Source organism: Myxine glutinosa, chromosome 5 (assembly GCF_964187855.1).
Source record: "Myxine glutinosa chromosome 5, kmMyxGlut1.1, whole genome shotgun sequence".
Lineage (NCBI taxonomy): Eukaryota > Metazoa > Chordata > Myxini > Myxiniformes > Myxinidae > Myxine > Myxine glutinosa.
The window spans coordinates 29,255,714-29,269,883 of NC_136265.1; the positions used below are offsets into that span (position 1 = coordinate 29,255,714).

At 41.9% G+C, this 14,170-nt stretch overlaps 1 protein-coding gene across 1 annotated transcript in view; it reads left to right on the forward strand.

The window, feature by feature from the left end:
- MDN1 (midasin AAA ATPase 1) overlaps nucleotides 1–14,170 on the forward strand; it is a 125,963-nt gene that overhangs the window by 26,355 nt on the left and 85,438 nt on the right. The window contains exons 15-20 of the mRNA XM_068117494.2: nucleotides 10,823–11,001; nucleotides 11,161–11,516; nucleotides 12,421–12,562; nucleotides 12,727–13,258; nucleotides 13,355–13,499; nucleotides 13,598–14,150. Of these exons, the coding sequence (XP_067973595.2) occupies nucleotides 10,823–11,001; nucleotides 11,161–11,516; nucleotides 12,421–12,562; nucleotides 12,727–13,258; nucleotides 13,355–13,499; nucleotides 13,598–14,150 (1,907 nt within the window). The remainder of the gene's footprint in view (nucleotides 1–10,822; nucleotides 11,002–11,160; nucleotides 11,517–12,420; nucleotides 12,563–12,726; nucleotides 13,259–13,354; nucleotides 13,500–13,597; nucleotides 14,151–14,170) is intronic.

A 14,170-nucleotide genomic window follows, 5' to 3' on the forward strand; every position in this document is an offset into this window, starting at 1 on the left:
TGTTATATCCTTATCCTGTTTCTGTTATATCCTTATCCTGTTCTGTTATATCCTTATCCTGTTCTGTTATATCCTTATCCTGTTCTGTTATATCCTTATCCTGTTTCTGTTATATCCTTATCCTGTTTCTGTTATATTTTAGCCCTTCTGTTATATCCTTATCCCCTTTCTGTTTTATCCTTATCCTGTTTCTGTTTTATCCTTATCCTGTTTCTGTTATATCCTCATCCTGTTTCTGTTATATCCTTATCCTGTTTCTGTTATATCCTCATCCTGTTTCTGTTTTATCCTTATCCTGTTTCTGTTTTATCCTTATCCTGTTTCTGTTTTATCCTTATCCTGTTTCTGTTATATCCTTATCCTGTTCTGTTGTATCCTTATCCTGTTTCTGTTTTATCCTTATCCTGTTTCTGTTTTATCCTTATCCTGTTTCTGTTTTATCCTTATCCTGTTTGTTATATCCTCATCCTGTTTCTGTTATATCCTCATCCTGTTTCTGTTATATCCTCATCCTGTTTCTGTTATATCCTTATCCTGTTTCTGTTTTATCCTTATCCTGTTTCTGTTTTATCCTGTTTCTGTTATATCCTTATCCTGTTTCTGTTTTATCCTTATCCTGTTTCTGTTTTATCCTGTTTCTGTTATATCCTTATCCTGTTTCTGTTTTATCCTTATCCTGTTTCTGTTTTATCCTGTTTCTGTTATATCCTTATCCTGTTTCTGTTATATCCTTATCCTGTTTCTGTTTTATCCTTATCCTGTTTCTGTTATATCCTTATCCTGTTTCTGTTATATCCTCATCCTGTTTCTGTTATATCCTCATCCTGTTTCTGTTATATCCTCATCCTGTTTCTGTTATATCCTCATCCTGTTTCTGTTATATCCTCATCCTGTTTCTGTTATATCCTCATCCTGTTTCTGTTATATCCTCATCCTGTTTCTGTTATGTCCTTATCCTGTTTCTGTTATATCCTCATCCTGTTTCTGTTATATCCTTATCCTGTTTCTGTTATATCCTCATCCTGTTTCTGTTATATCCTTATCCTGTTCTGTTATATCCTTATCCTGTTTCTGTTTTATCCTTATCCTGTTTCTGTTTTATCCTTATCCTGTTTCTGTTATATCCTTATCCTGTTTCTGTTATATCCTCATCCTGTTTCTGTTTTATCCTTATCCTGTTTCTGTTATATCCTTATCCTGTTCTGTTATATCCTTATCCTGTTTCTGTTTTATCCTTATCCTGTTTCTGTTTTATCCTTATCCTGTTTCTGTTTTATCCTTATCCTGTTTGTTATATCCTCATCCTGTTTCTGTTATATCCTCATCCTGTTTCTGTTGTATCCTCATCCTGTTTCTGTAAAATCCTCATCCTGTTTCTGTTATATCCTCATCCTGTTTCTGTTATATCCTCATCCTGTTTCTGTTATATCCTCATCCTGTTTCTGTTATATCCTCATCCTGTTTCTGTTATATCCTCATCCTGTTTCTGTTATGTCCTTATCCTGTTTCTGTTATATCCTCATCCTGTTTCTGTTATATCCTCATCCTGTTTCTGTTATATCCTTATCCTGTTTCTGTTATATCCTCATCCTGTTTCTGTTATATCCTTATCCTGTTCTGTTATATCCTTATCCTGTTTCTGTTTTATCCTTATCCTGTTTCTGTTATATCCTTATCCTGTTTCTGTTATATCCTTATCCTGTTTCTGTTATATCCTTATCCTGTTTCTGTTATATCCTTATCCTGTTTCTGTTATATCCTTATCCTGTTCTGTTATATCCTTATCCTGTTCTGTTATATCCTTATCCTGTTTCTGTTATATCCTTATCCTGTTCTGTTTTATCCTTATCCTGTTCTGTTATATCCTTATCCTGTTCTGTTATATCCTTATCCTGTTCTGTTATATCCTTATCCTGTTTCTGTTATATCCTTATCCTGTTCTGTTATATCCTTATCCTGTTCTGTTATATCCTTATCCTGTTCTGTTATATCCTTATCCTGTTTCTGTTATATCCTTATCCTGTTTCTGTTATATTTTAGCCCTTCTGTTATATCCTTATCCCCTTTCTGTTTTATCCTTATCCTGTTTCTGTTATATCCTCATCCTGTTTCTGTTTTATCCTTATCCTGTTTCTGTTTTATCCTTATCCTGTTTCTGTTTTATCCTTATCCTGTTTCGGTTATATCCTTATCCTGTTCTGTTATATCCTTATCCTGTTTCTGTTTTATCCTTATCCTGTTTCTGTTTTATCCTTATCCTGTTTCTGTTTTATCCTTATCCTCTTTCTGTTATATCCTTATCCTGTTTCTGTTATATCCTTATCCTGCTTCTGTTATATCCTTATCCTCTTTCTGTTATATCCTTATCCTGTTTCTGTTATATCCTTATCCTGTTTCTGTTATATCCTTATCCTGTTTCTGTTATATCCTTATCCTGTTTCTGTTATATCCTTATCCTGTTTCTGTTTTATCCTGTTTCTGTTATATCCTTATCCTGTTTCTGTTATATCCTTATCCTGTTTCTGTTATATCCTTATCCTGTTTCTGTGTTATCCTTATCCTGTTTCTGTTTTATCCTTATCCTGTTTCTGTTTTATCCTTATCCTGTTTCTGTTATATCCTTATCCTGTTTCTGTTATATCCTTATTCTGTTTCTGTTTTATCCTTATCCTGTTTCTGTTTTATCCTTATCCTGTTTCTGTTATATCCTTATCCTGTTTCTGTTATATCCTTATCCCGTTTCTGTTATATCCTTATCCTGTTTCTGTTATATCCTTATCCTGTTCTGTTATATCCTTATCCTGTTCTGTTATATCCTTATCCGTTTTCTGTTATATCCTTATCCTGTTCTGTTTTATCCTTATCCTGTTCTGGTATATCATTATCATGTTCTGTTATATCCTTATCCTGTTTCTGTTATATCCTTATCCTGTTCTGTTATATCGTTATCCTGTTCTGTTATATCCTTATCCTGTTCTGTTATATCCTTATCCTGTTTCTGTTATATCCTTATCCTGTTTCTGTTATATTTTAGCCCTTCTGTTATATCCTTATCCCCTTTCTGTTTTATCCTTATCCTGTTTCTGTTTTATCCTTATCCTGTTTCTGTTATATCCTTATCCTGTTTCTGTTATATCCTTATCCTGTTTCTGTTATATCCTCATCCTGTTTCTGTTATATCCTCATCCTGTTTCTGTTATATCCTTATCCTGTTTCTGTTATATCCTCATCCTGTTTCTGTTTTATCCTTATCCTGTTTCTGTTTTATCCTTATCCTGTTTCTGTTTTATCCTTATCCTGTTTCTGTTATATCCTTATACTGTTCTGTTATATCCTTATCCTGTTTCTGTTTTATCCTTATCCTGTTTCTGTTTTATCCTTATCCTGTTTCTGTTATATCCTCATCCTGTTTGTTATATCCTCATCCTGTTTCTGTTATATCCTCATCCTGTTTCTGTTATATCCTCATCCTGTTTCTGTTATATCCTCATCCTGTTTCTGATATATCCTCATCCTGTTTCTGATATATCCTCATCCTGTTTCTGTTATGTCCTTATCCTGTTTCTGTTTTATCCTTATCCTGTTTCTGTTTTATCCTGTTTCTGTTATATCCTTATCCTGTTTCTGTTTTATCCTTATCCTGTTTCTGTTTTATCCTGTTTCTGTTATATCCTTATCCTGTTTCTGTTTTATCCTTATCCTGTTTCTGTTTTATCCTGTTTCTGTTATATCCTTATCCTGTTTCTGTTATATCCTTATCCTGTTTCTGTTATATCCTCATCCTGTTTCTGTTATATCCTCATCCTGTTTCTGTTATATCCTCATCCTGTTTCTGTTATATCCTCATCCTGTTTCTGTTATATCCTCATCCTGTTTCTGTTATATCCTCATCCTGTTTCTGTTTTATCCTTATCCTGTTTCTGTTATATCCTTATCCTGTTCTGTTATATCCTTATCCTGTTTCTGTTTTATCCTTATCCTGTTTCTGTTTTATCCTTATCCTGTTTCTGTTTTATCCTTATCCTGTTTGTTATATCCTCATCCTGTTTCTGTTATATCCTCATCCTGTTTCTGTTGTATCCTCATCCTGTTTCTGTTATATCCTCATCCTGTTTCTGTTATATCCTCATCCTGTTCTGTTATATCCTCATCCTGTTTCTGTTATATCCTTATCCTGTTCTGTTATATCCTCATCCTGTTTCTGTTATATCCTTATCCTGTTTCTGTTATATCCTCATCCTGTTTCTGTTATATCCTTATCCTGTTCTGTTATATCCTTATCCTGTTCTGTTATATCCTCATCCTGTTCTGTTTTATCCTTATCCTGTTCTGTTATATCCTTATCCTGTTCTGTTATATCCTTATCCTGTTCTGTTATATCCTTATCCTGTTCTGTTATATCCTCATCCTGTTCTGTTATATCCTGTTCTGTTATATCCTTATCCTGTTCTGTTATATCCTCATCCTGTTCTGTTATATCCTTATCCTGTTTCTGTTATATCCTCATCCTGTTCTGTTATATCCTCATCCTGTTCTGTTATATCCTTATCCTGTTCTGTTATATCCTCATCCTGTTCTGTTATATCCTTATCCTGTTCTGTTATATCCTTATCCTGTTCTGTTATATCCTCATCCTGTTTCTGTTATATCCTTATCCTGTTTCTGTTATATCCTCATCCTGTTTCTGTTATATCCTTATCCTGTTTCTGTTATATCCTTATCCTGTTTCTGTTTTATCCTTATCCTGTTCTGTTATATCCTCATCCTGTTCTGTTTTATCCTTATCCTTATCCTGTTTCTGTTATATCCTGTTTCTGTTATATCCTCATCCTGTTCTGTTTTATTCTTATCCTGTTTCTGTTATATCCTCATCCTGTTCTGTTTTATCCTTATCCTGTTTCTGTTATATCCTTATCCTGTTTCTGTTATATCCTTATCCTGTTTCTGTTATATCCTTATCCTGTTTCTGTTTTATCCTTATCCTGTTCTGTTATATCCTCATCCTGTTCTGTTTTATCCTTATCCTGTTTCTGTTATATCCTTATCCTGTTTCTGTTATATCCTTATCCTGTTCTGTTATATCCTCATCCTGTTCTGTTTTATCCTTATCCTGTTTCTGTTATATACTTATCCTGTTTCTGTTTTATCCTTATCCTGTTTCTGTTATATCCTTATCCTGTTTCTGTTTTATCCTTATCCTGTTTCTGTTTTATCCTTATCCTGTTCTGTTATATCCTCATCCTGTTCTGTTTTATCCTTATCCTGTTTCTGTTATATCCTTATCCTGTTTCTGTTTTATCCTTATCCTGTTCTGTTATATCCTCATCCTGTTCTGTTATATCCTTATCCTGTTCTGTTATATCCTTATCCTGTTTCTGTTATATCCTTATCCTGTTTCTGTTATATCCTCATCCTGTTTCTGTTATATCCTCATCCTGTTCTGTTTTATCCTTATCCTGTTTCTGTTATATCCTCATCCTGTTTCTGTTATATCCTTATCCTGTTTCTGTTATATCCTCATCCTGTTCTGTTTTATCCTTATCCTGTTTCTGTTATATCCTTATCCTGTTTCTGTTATATCCTTATCCTGTTTCTGTTATATCCTTATCCTGTTTCTGTTATATCCTTATCCTGTTTCTGTTATATCCTTATCCTGTTTCTGTTATATCCTCATCCTGTTCTGTTTTATCCTTATCCTGTTTCTGTTATATCCTTATCCTGTTTCTGTTATATCCTTATCCTGTTTCTGTTATATCCTCATCCTGTTCTGTTTTATCCTTATCCTGTTTCTGTTATATCCTCATCCTGTTTCTGTTATATCCTCATCCTGTTCTGTTTTATCCTTATCCTGTTTCTGTTATATCCTCATCCTGTTTCTGTTATATCCTTATCCTGTTTCTGTTATATCCTCATCCTGTTCTGTTTTATCCTTATCCTGTTTCTGTTATATCCTTATCCTGTTTCTGTTATATCCTTATCCTGTTCTGTTATATCCTCATCCTGTTTCTGTTATATCCTCATCCTGTTCTGTTTTATCCTTATCCTGTTTCTGTTATATCCTCATCCTGTTTCTGTTATATCCTCATCCTGTTCTGTTTTATCCTTATCCTGTTTCTGTTATATCCTTATCCTGTTTCTGTTATATCCTTATCCTGTTTCTGTTATATCCTTATCCTATTTCTGTTATATCCTTATCCTGTTTCTGTTATATCCTTATCCTGTTTCTGTTATATCCTTTTCATGTTTCCGTTATGTCCTTATCCTGCTTTTGTTATATCTTTATCCCATTTCCGTTACATCCTTATCCCAAATTTAAAATATCATGGGATATATTAATATTGTAAGCGACTACAAATTGAGCCCTTTGGCTTAATGTGCCATGTAGGTTTCATGTTCTCGTGATCATCGGCGATGGTCATGACTGAACCTCTAATTTCAGAAAGGAAGTTTATTTTTTTTTATTTTTTTTATTTTTTTTGTATACTGAATCGAGGCTCGTGAAAGAGCTAACATTTATTTCACAAACAAATCAACCAGACAACAAAATATACAAAATGAGGGAGCGGAAGACAAGATGGGGAGAGAAGGGGAAGCACACAACCACAACATTTGAGAGCAGGGAGAAGTGTGGGAGGGAGAGGGCTTGGGGGCAGGAGGCATGGGAAGGGGAGGGGGGGGGGGGGGGAGAGGTATAAAACACAAGGGGACCGAAATTAGCAGGGGTAGAAAAGATCAAGGTTTTGGATGGGGGAGGATAAGAGATGGTGGTGAACAGCTGTTTTAAAGACCTGGAGGGTGGAGTGGGATTGAAGAGAGTGAGGGAGTTTGTTCCAGAGGTGGGAGAAAAGAGGAGTGAAGGTGAGCAGAAAGTCTTGATTTTAGCAGTTTAACCATAAGAGGGTTGCAGGCAGATCTTGTGCGACCTGTAGGAATATTTGGGGGACAGAGCCCAGAGAGGGCTGGGGGGGCAAGGCCAGAGAGGAGTCGGTAGAAGACGGAAAGACCACCAACCTGCCTGCGGTGAGTGAGTGAAAGGCCCTTGGAGTTAGCTTCATCGCGGGAGATTCCAATGATTCTGAACGCTTTGGTTTCAACAGCGTGAAGACGGGCTATGTGTGAGGCAGGAGCACCAGACCAGAGGGGAGAGCAGTATTCCATAGAGCTGTGGATGAAAGCCTTGTATGTGGTGAGGAGCTCAGGTGTGCCAAGGAAGGACTTCGCACGACGGAGGATGCCCAGTCGGCGACTGGCTTTGGAGGCCAGATTTGAAATGTGGTTTTCCCAGGAAAGATCATGGCAAATAGTGAGACCCAAAAGCTTGAGTGACAGAACTTCTTGGAGAGGATTATTCAGAAAGTGGATGGGAGGGTTTTCCAGTCGGTCTTTTCGGAGAGACATCGTAAGAGTGTGAGATTTATCAGGATTGAAAGACATGTTCCATTTGTTTGCCCAGTCTGTGATTTTGTCCAGGTCTGCAGAGAGTGAGGAGGCTGCAGACTGCCGATCTGAGGGATGAGGAATGGAGCGACAGAGAGTAGAGTCGTCAGCAAAGAGATAGAGAGAATTTTCAAGAGAGTCAGAGAGATCATTGATGAAGACCAGAAAAAGCACAGGGCCCAGAACACTACCTTGGGGAACTCCAGCCTGAACAGGAAGAGGAGATGAGAGAAACCCATTCAGGGCCACACGTTGACTACGACCAGAGAGGAAGTCCGCCAGCCATGCGTGGAGATTTCCATGGATACCAAAGGAGGAGAGTTTGGTGAGCAGAGCAGGGTGCCAGACCGTATCGAAGGCACGTGAAATGTCAAGGGAGACAGCTCTAATTTCCTGTTTGGCGTTGAGGACCTCCATCCATTGTTGAGAAAGCAGAAGCAGCATGTCCAGAGTAGAGTGACCAGGTCTGAAACCAAATTGATGATCAGAGATCAAGCCATTGGAGAAGAGGAAAGATTTCATATCTGAAGCAATGATGGATTCCACGACTTTGCTGATAATTGGGAGAAGGCTGATTGGTCTGTAGTTGCTGGGATCTGTTTTTGCACCTTTTTTGTGCAAAGCGGTGATGTTGGCTGATTTCCAAGCAGATGGCAGATGACCTTGAGCAAAAAGAGGGTGAAGAGAACAGAAAGAGGGAGTGAAAGAGCGGAAGAACATGATTTTAGGACCCGTGGGCTGATGCCGTCAGGACCAGTTGCAGAATCAGAATCAGAGTCGAGGGTTGACAGAAACTTTTCCACCTTGTCAGGAGGAAAGGACACAGAGTCCAGGAGCAGCTGGGTACGACTGGGTATGGTGGGTACAGAGAGGGATGGGTTTGGGACACAAGATTTAGAGGCAAACATAGAGTTGAGGCATTCAGCTTTTTCACGTGCGGAGTCAGCCGTTAAGCCGTTTGAGGTGAGGGAGGGGATGGAGGGGGAACAAACACCAGAAACAGATTTGACCAGACGCCACCAGGATTTGGAAGAGGGAGACAGATAAGAGAGTTCGGTCTTGAGAACGGTGAGATATTGTTTCCTGGCTCTCCTGAGGGTGGACACACACTTGTTTCGGGCTTTTTGAAAGGAAATGAGATTTCCTTCCGTTGGATTTGCTTTCCAGGAGACGAAAGCAAGTTGTTTCAGGGCAACAGCCTCACCACAATATTCCGTGTACCATGGATGGGAGGAAGGGTATGACAACTGAAGACGAGATGGGATAAATCTGTGCATGAGAGAGAGCAATTTACTTTGAAAGAATTCCCAGGATGAGTTGATGTCAGAGGCGGTAGAGATGGGAGACCAGTCCAGATGATTGATGGCTGCTTGAAGACCGTGCCAGTTGGCCTGAGTGAAATGCCAGACTCGTCGACGCTGAGGAGGCTCTCTGAGAATGGTCAGAGAGATGTCCACTTTGACAAGCACATGATCAGATGAGCCGATTGGAGCAGAAGAAGAGCAGCAGACATTTTCAGGGAGGTTTGTCATAACCAAATCCAGAAGAGAAGATGCTCCGTTGACTGAGATCTGGGTCGGGAAATTGAAAGATTGTGTCAGTCCCAGTGAGTCGCAGAAGTCCTTTGCTGAAGAGCCATGGCTGGTGAGAGAGGTACCCACACCCAGCCAACTGGCATGGTGACAATTGAAATCACCACATATGAGGAAGAGAGAGTTGGGATGGGTAGATAGAAGTTGGTTCATATTATCAGACAGCGAGATGTAGATGGAGTCATCGCTGTTTGGTGGACGGTACAACACACATATGAACAAAAGGTGGGAGCGAAGGGGAAGCCGTAGCCAAAGGTATTCCTGGGGGTGAGGTGGAGAGAGGGCGAGTGAGGAAGAGAGTTTTTTTATAAAGATAGCAACCCCACCTCCAGGACGAGGCTCAGGTCTATCATACCGGAGGAGGGAGTAACCTGGGAGAGATACCAAGGCATCAGAGACATCATGAAGGAGGAAAGTTTCTGTTAAGCAGATCACATCTGGTTTGTCAGAAGCAACCTGTATGGAGAGATCAGTCAATTTTGAGCGGAGGCCCCGGATGTTTGAGGTCCATACCGTTAATGAAGAGGAAGGGGGAGCATCGGGTCCAGAACAGGGGGGGGGGGGGGGAGGGGTAGGGTAAGATGTGGAAGAGGAGTAAGAGGTAGGGAGAGCTGTTGAAGGTGTGTCAGAGATTTCAGAATAGCTTGGAGAAAGGGAAGAATGGGGCGGACAAAAGGTTTGATGGAGATTGGGTGAGGCACAGTGAGGTGTTATTTGAGGAGGGGGAAGAGCGAGGCAGAAGGTTGGGGGAGATGAAGGTGAAAGTTGGAAGGGGGAAGAAGCAGGGAGGATGCTTTGAGGAGGAGGGGTGAGAGGGGAGTCTAGGAGGGGAGGAGCGAGGGAGAGTCTCGGAGGGGAGGGGTGTGGGGGGAGTTTAGGAGGGAGGGGAGGGAAGGGGCAAGGGGGGAGATTTGAAAGGGATGGGTGATGGGGAGGATTTGGAGGGGAGGGGTGAGATTGGATTTTGAAAAGTGACCCCAATTCATGGGAAACGAACATTTTTTGCAAAATGAGTTTGAGACCTTCGAGTCAAAAATACGTTTGAGGACACTGAAGGAGGGGTGGAGTTCTGGATAGTTTAGGGAATGTAGAAAGGAGGAACTGTAAGAGATGGTATTATATATATTTTTTGGAATGAATAGATTTGGTGAGCAAGACGAAAGCATCCTTTTGTCGGAAAGAAGAAAAGGGTGTTATAATATATGAGCGAAAATAGTTGTTCAGGGGAGAGATTATACATTTCTAACCACGTGATCTCGTGATCGCGAACGAAGAACGAACGAACAAATAAGAACAACAAATAAACGAATAAGACCTGGGAAGGAAATCTTTTTTTGGGTTGTTTTTTTTTTAGTAGAGATATTAAACAAGGAGGTATGGGGTGAACGACTGGGACGAAACAGAGAACGAAAATAATTGCAGTGCATTCGACGAATCGCTGAGAGAAAAACAAAACCACAAGGTCGGAGACGGTACGGTAGCCTAAGCCTACGAGTACTAGGCCACAGAATACTCGATACGCATTAACCGACGATTGTGTATGCATGTATGAAAAATTAGCACCGAAAATTTTCCAAAAGATACGCTATAGGTACATACACCGAAAGATAGATACAGTCTCGACAAAAACACAATTGAGAAAGATCACTTAGCTTCGAAAGCGTGAGCGCATGGAACAGCTTCGAAAAGACGTGACCTCGCCGTGATCAAGTTACTGGATCTGGTCTTTATTTTAACTTGTCCTTTGCATCCGCATCTTTTCTCTCCCTCACTCCTACCCGACTCCGCAATAGACGCTATCCTGTGCTGCTCCAGGGCGAGACCTCAGTTGGCAAAACGAGTCTTGTTCAGTGGTTGGCAGCGGCCACCGGAAACTCTTGTGTCCGGATCAATAACCACGAGCACACAGACCTTCAGGAATACTTGGGTTGCTTTGCGGCGGATGCTAATGGACGACTTGCCTTCCAAGAGGGTATGACTCGGGTTTCATTTTCACATTTTTAATTTGGTTTAAAATTGTAATTCAATAAAGAGTGAACCATTCTGAATGTTGTGGGACCTTGTGGTAACACTTCCATGATGCATCTATGATTCGATGCTCACCATGTGCTGGTCTTTGTATGTCCTGCAGGTGTACTCCTGCGTGCCGTGCGGAACGGTTCCTGGGTCGTGTTGGACGAGTTGAACCTTGCTCCGAGCGATGTCTTGGAGGCCTTGAATCGCCTGTTGGACGACAATCGCGAGCTGCGTGTGCCCGAGACCGAGGAGGTGGTGCAGGCACACCCTCGCTTTGCCCTGTTTGCGACACAGAATCCACCTGGGCTGTACGGTGGAAGGAAAGTGCTTTCACGAGCATTCCGCAACCGCTTTGTGGAGTTGCACCTTGGGGAGCTTCCCAGCGTGGAGCTACAGATGATTCTGCATGAGCGCTGTCATCTCCCACCTTCCTACTGTTTGCGTCTTGTTCAGGTCATGTTGGACCTGCAGGTACAAATGGAGACATCATGTCTGTAATTTCTGGTAGCATTTGATTGTTTGTTTGGAGGTGGAACAAACAATGGAACTCTTGAATGTTATCGTCTTTCTGAAGCTCAGCTGAATTATAACAAACTAGAAGCACCCGCTCCCTAGGGGAGCAGTTAGGGGGTTATGTTGTCATCTTTAGTCAAAATACCTCTTGCTGCGTAATTCAAAACGTCTCACTGCACTGGTAAACGTGGGGACAGGAATACTGTACTGTAAATAATGGGGACTTGTCATACCTTCTCCCACCTGGAGGTGGCGCTACACGATGCACATTTACATAGAGAATTTTTGTCCTGCCCCCTTTTCGCCCCCACTCCCCACCCAAGACTACCAGCAAAGATAAAGCAACGCTATACACTAATTGGGGTCATTCTGCTCATATGTAGAGCAAGTCTGGATGTAATCGGGCCAGAACTGTAGGAGGAGTAGCGCGACAAACACACACACAGGTCCGTGAATTATATTCGGGATGTGTGGAGCTACGCCAGTTGGTATGCTACATTATTTGGGTATCGCGACCAAGTAGTAAAGACACCAAAGTGCCATCGCGGATTTGGATCAAAGGCTTGTGGAAATCGAGCTTGTCTGAGGCGCATTGCCATATTGCTATTGGATTGTTGATTCAAACCCAGCTTGCTCACAAATTATATTTGCTAAAGGGGGGTTGTTGCCTTTACTGTCTCCACAGGCCCGGATTTGTGGGAGTTAATCATGGCATTTATTCAATGCCCAAAACTCTATGGGAGGGGCAGGGAGGGGTGACACCCTCCTCCATCCCCTGACAGATTGCATATAATTTGTTTTTACAATAAAAATGAAATTCACTGTGTGCCTCCTCTTCCGGTTATCCATACCCATCCTCTAGGCCTACCGCCGAGGTTCCAGTGTGTTTGCGGGGAAATATGGCTACATCACCTTGAGGGACCTCTTCCGCTGGGCAGAACGCTACCGCCAAGCCAAGCCCACCTCTGACTCCTACGATTGGCTCCAGTATCTCGCCAATGATGGTATGTGTGCCCTGCAAGTTGTTTCCTTCTCTGAAGCATTGAGCTGCTTTGTTTTATTATTTGACATTTTTTCCAAGTGTTTAAATCCCAAAAAATCGTGCTCGAACTCGAGGACTCAATTGTGATTGGGTTGTAAAATCACAGGGCCTCTTGTGCTTGGACAGGATACCGGCTGTTGGCGGGTCGTGTTCGTAAGGATGAAGAGGCAGCTGTGATTCGCTCGGTCATTGAAAAGCACTTCCGCCGGACTGTTTCTCCCAACAACCTGTTTTCGGAACACAACCTAAAAGACATTTTGCAGAGGTGGAATAGCAGACCTGAGATCCCCTCAGAATTCCGCCACCTCGTTTGGACCGCTGGATTGCGCCGAATGGCAGCTTTGCTTAGCCGTGCACTCGAGCATCGTGAGCCTGTCCTGTTGGTTGGGGGGACGGGTTGTGGAAAGACTACAATGTGTCAGCTGTTCGCGGCCCTTGCGGGTCGCCCCTTGCACAGCCTCAACTGTCATCAACATCTGGACACTGCTGACCTCCTGGGAGGTCTGAGGCCTGCCCGACACTCTGGGCAGGATGTCGAACGTGGCCGATTGTTTGAGTGGCAGGATGGGCCATTGGTTCTCGCGATGAGACATGATGGCTTCTTTCTGTTGGATGAGATTTCGCTTGCAGATGATTCGGTTCTTGAGAGACTCAACAGGTGTTGGTTTTGGTATTTTCTACCAAAAGGTATCTATTTACATTTTGACTTTTTGGAATGAGCAAAATCTATTATTGTGTTTGGTGGCGTGTGCAGTGTGCTGGAACCAGAACGGAGCTTGGTTCTGGTAGAAAAGGGCGGTGGTGATAATGATCGAGCAGGTGTCGATGTGGTCAAGGCAGGTCCAGCCTTTGCCATTGTGGCCACCATGAACCCTGGAGGAGACTACGGAAAGAAAGAGGTTTGTCGGACAGTCGCTACATCAACCCTTTGGTTTGCAAACCTGCTTTATGCTTCTGAACATTTGGTGGATTTAACTCATTAAACCTTTTCCCTTAGCTTTCCCCAGCTCTACGGAACCGCTTCACAGAGGTATGGTGTCCATCCATCCTGGAGCCAAAAGACCTGGCAGCCATTGTGAAACACAATTTGGCTCCTGGATTAGGCTTGGGTTGCAATGACCATCAGGGGGCAGAGCTAGCAGCTGCCATTTTGGATTTTTCTCGGTGGTTGCAAGCGCGCGAGTTTGGACGGTGCTTCTCGTTGACTGCAAGAGATCTTCTCACTTGGGTTTCATTCATGAACACTACAGCTGCTACTGCCGTTGAGGGGGTTGGGGAGACCAACAAAGTGGAACCGATTTCTGCTTTCATCCACGCAGCATGTTTGGTGTGCATTGACGGTATTGGCTCCACTGGGTTCAGTGGACAGGCAAAAGCAGTAAGTGAGGCCCGCCAGAGTTGTTTGGCCTTCCTTCAAGCTAGGATGGCTCATGTGACTGACCTTTCATCTATGGCATTAGCCCTTCTAAATCCCAGCACAAGTGGCCCTGCCACTCAACTTGAGTGTCAGCACGGCCGCTTTGGCATACCACCATTTTTCATCGACACTGGTGAGCTGTGGGTTGGGAAT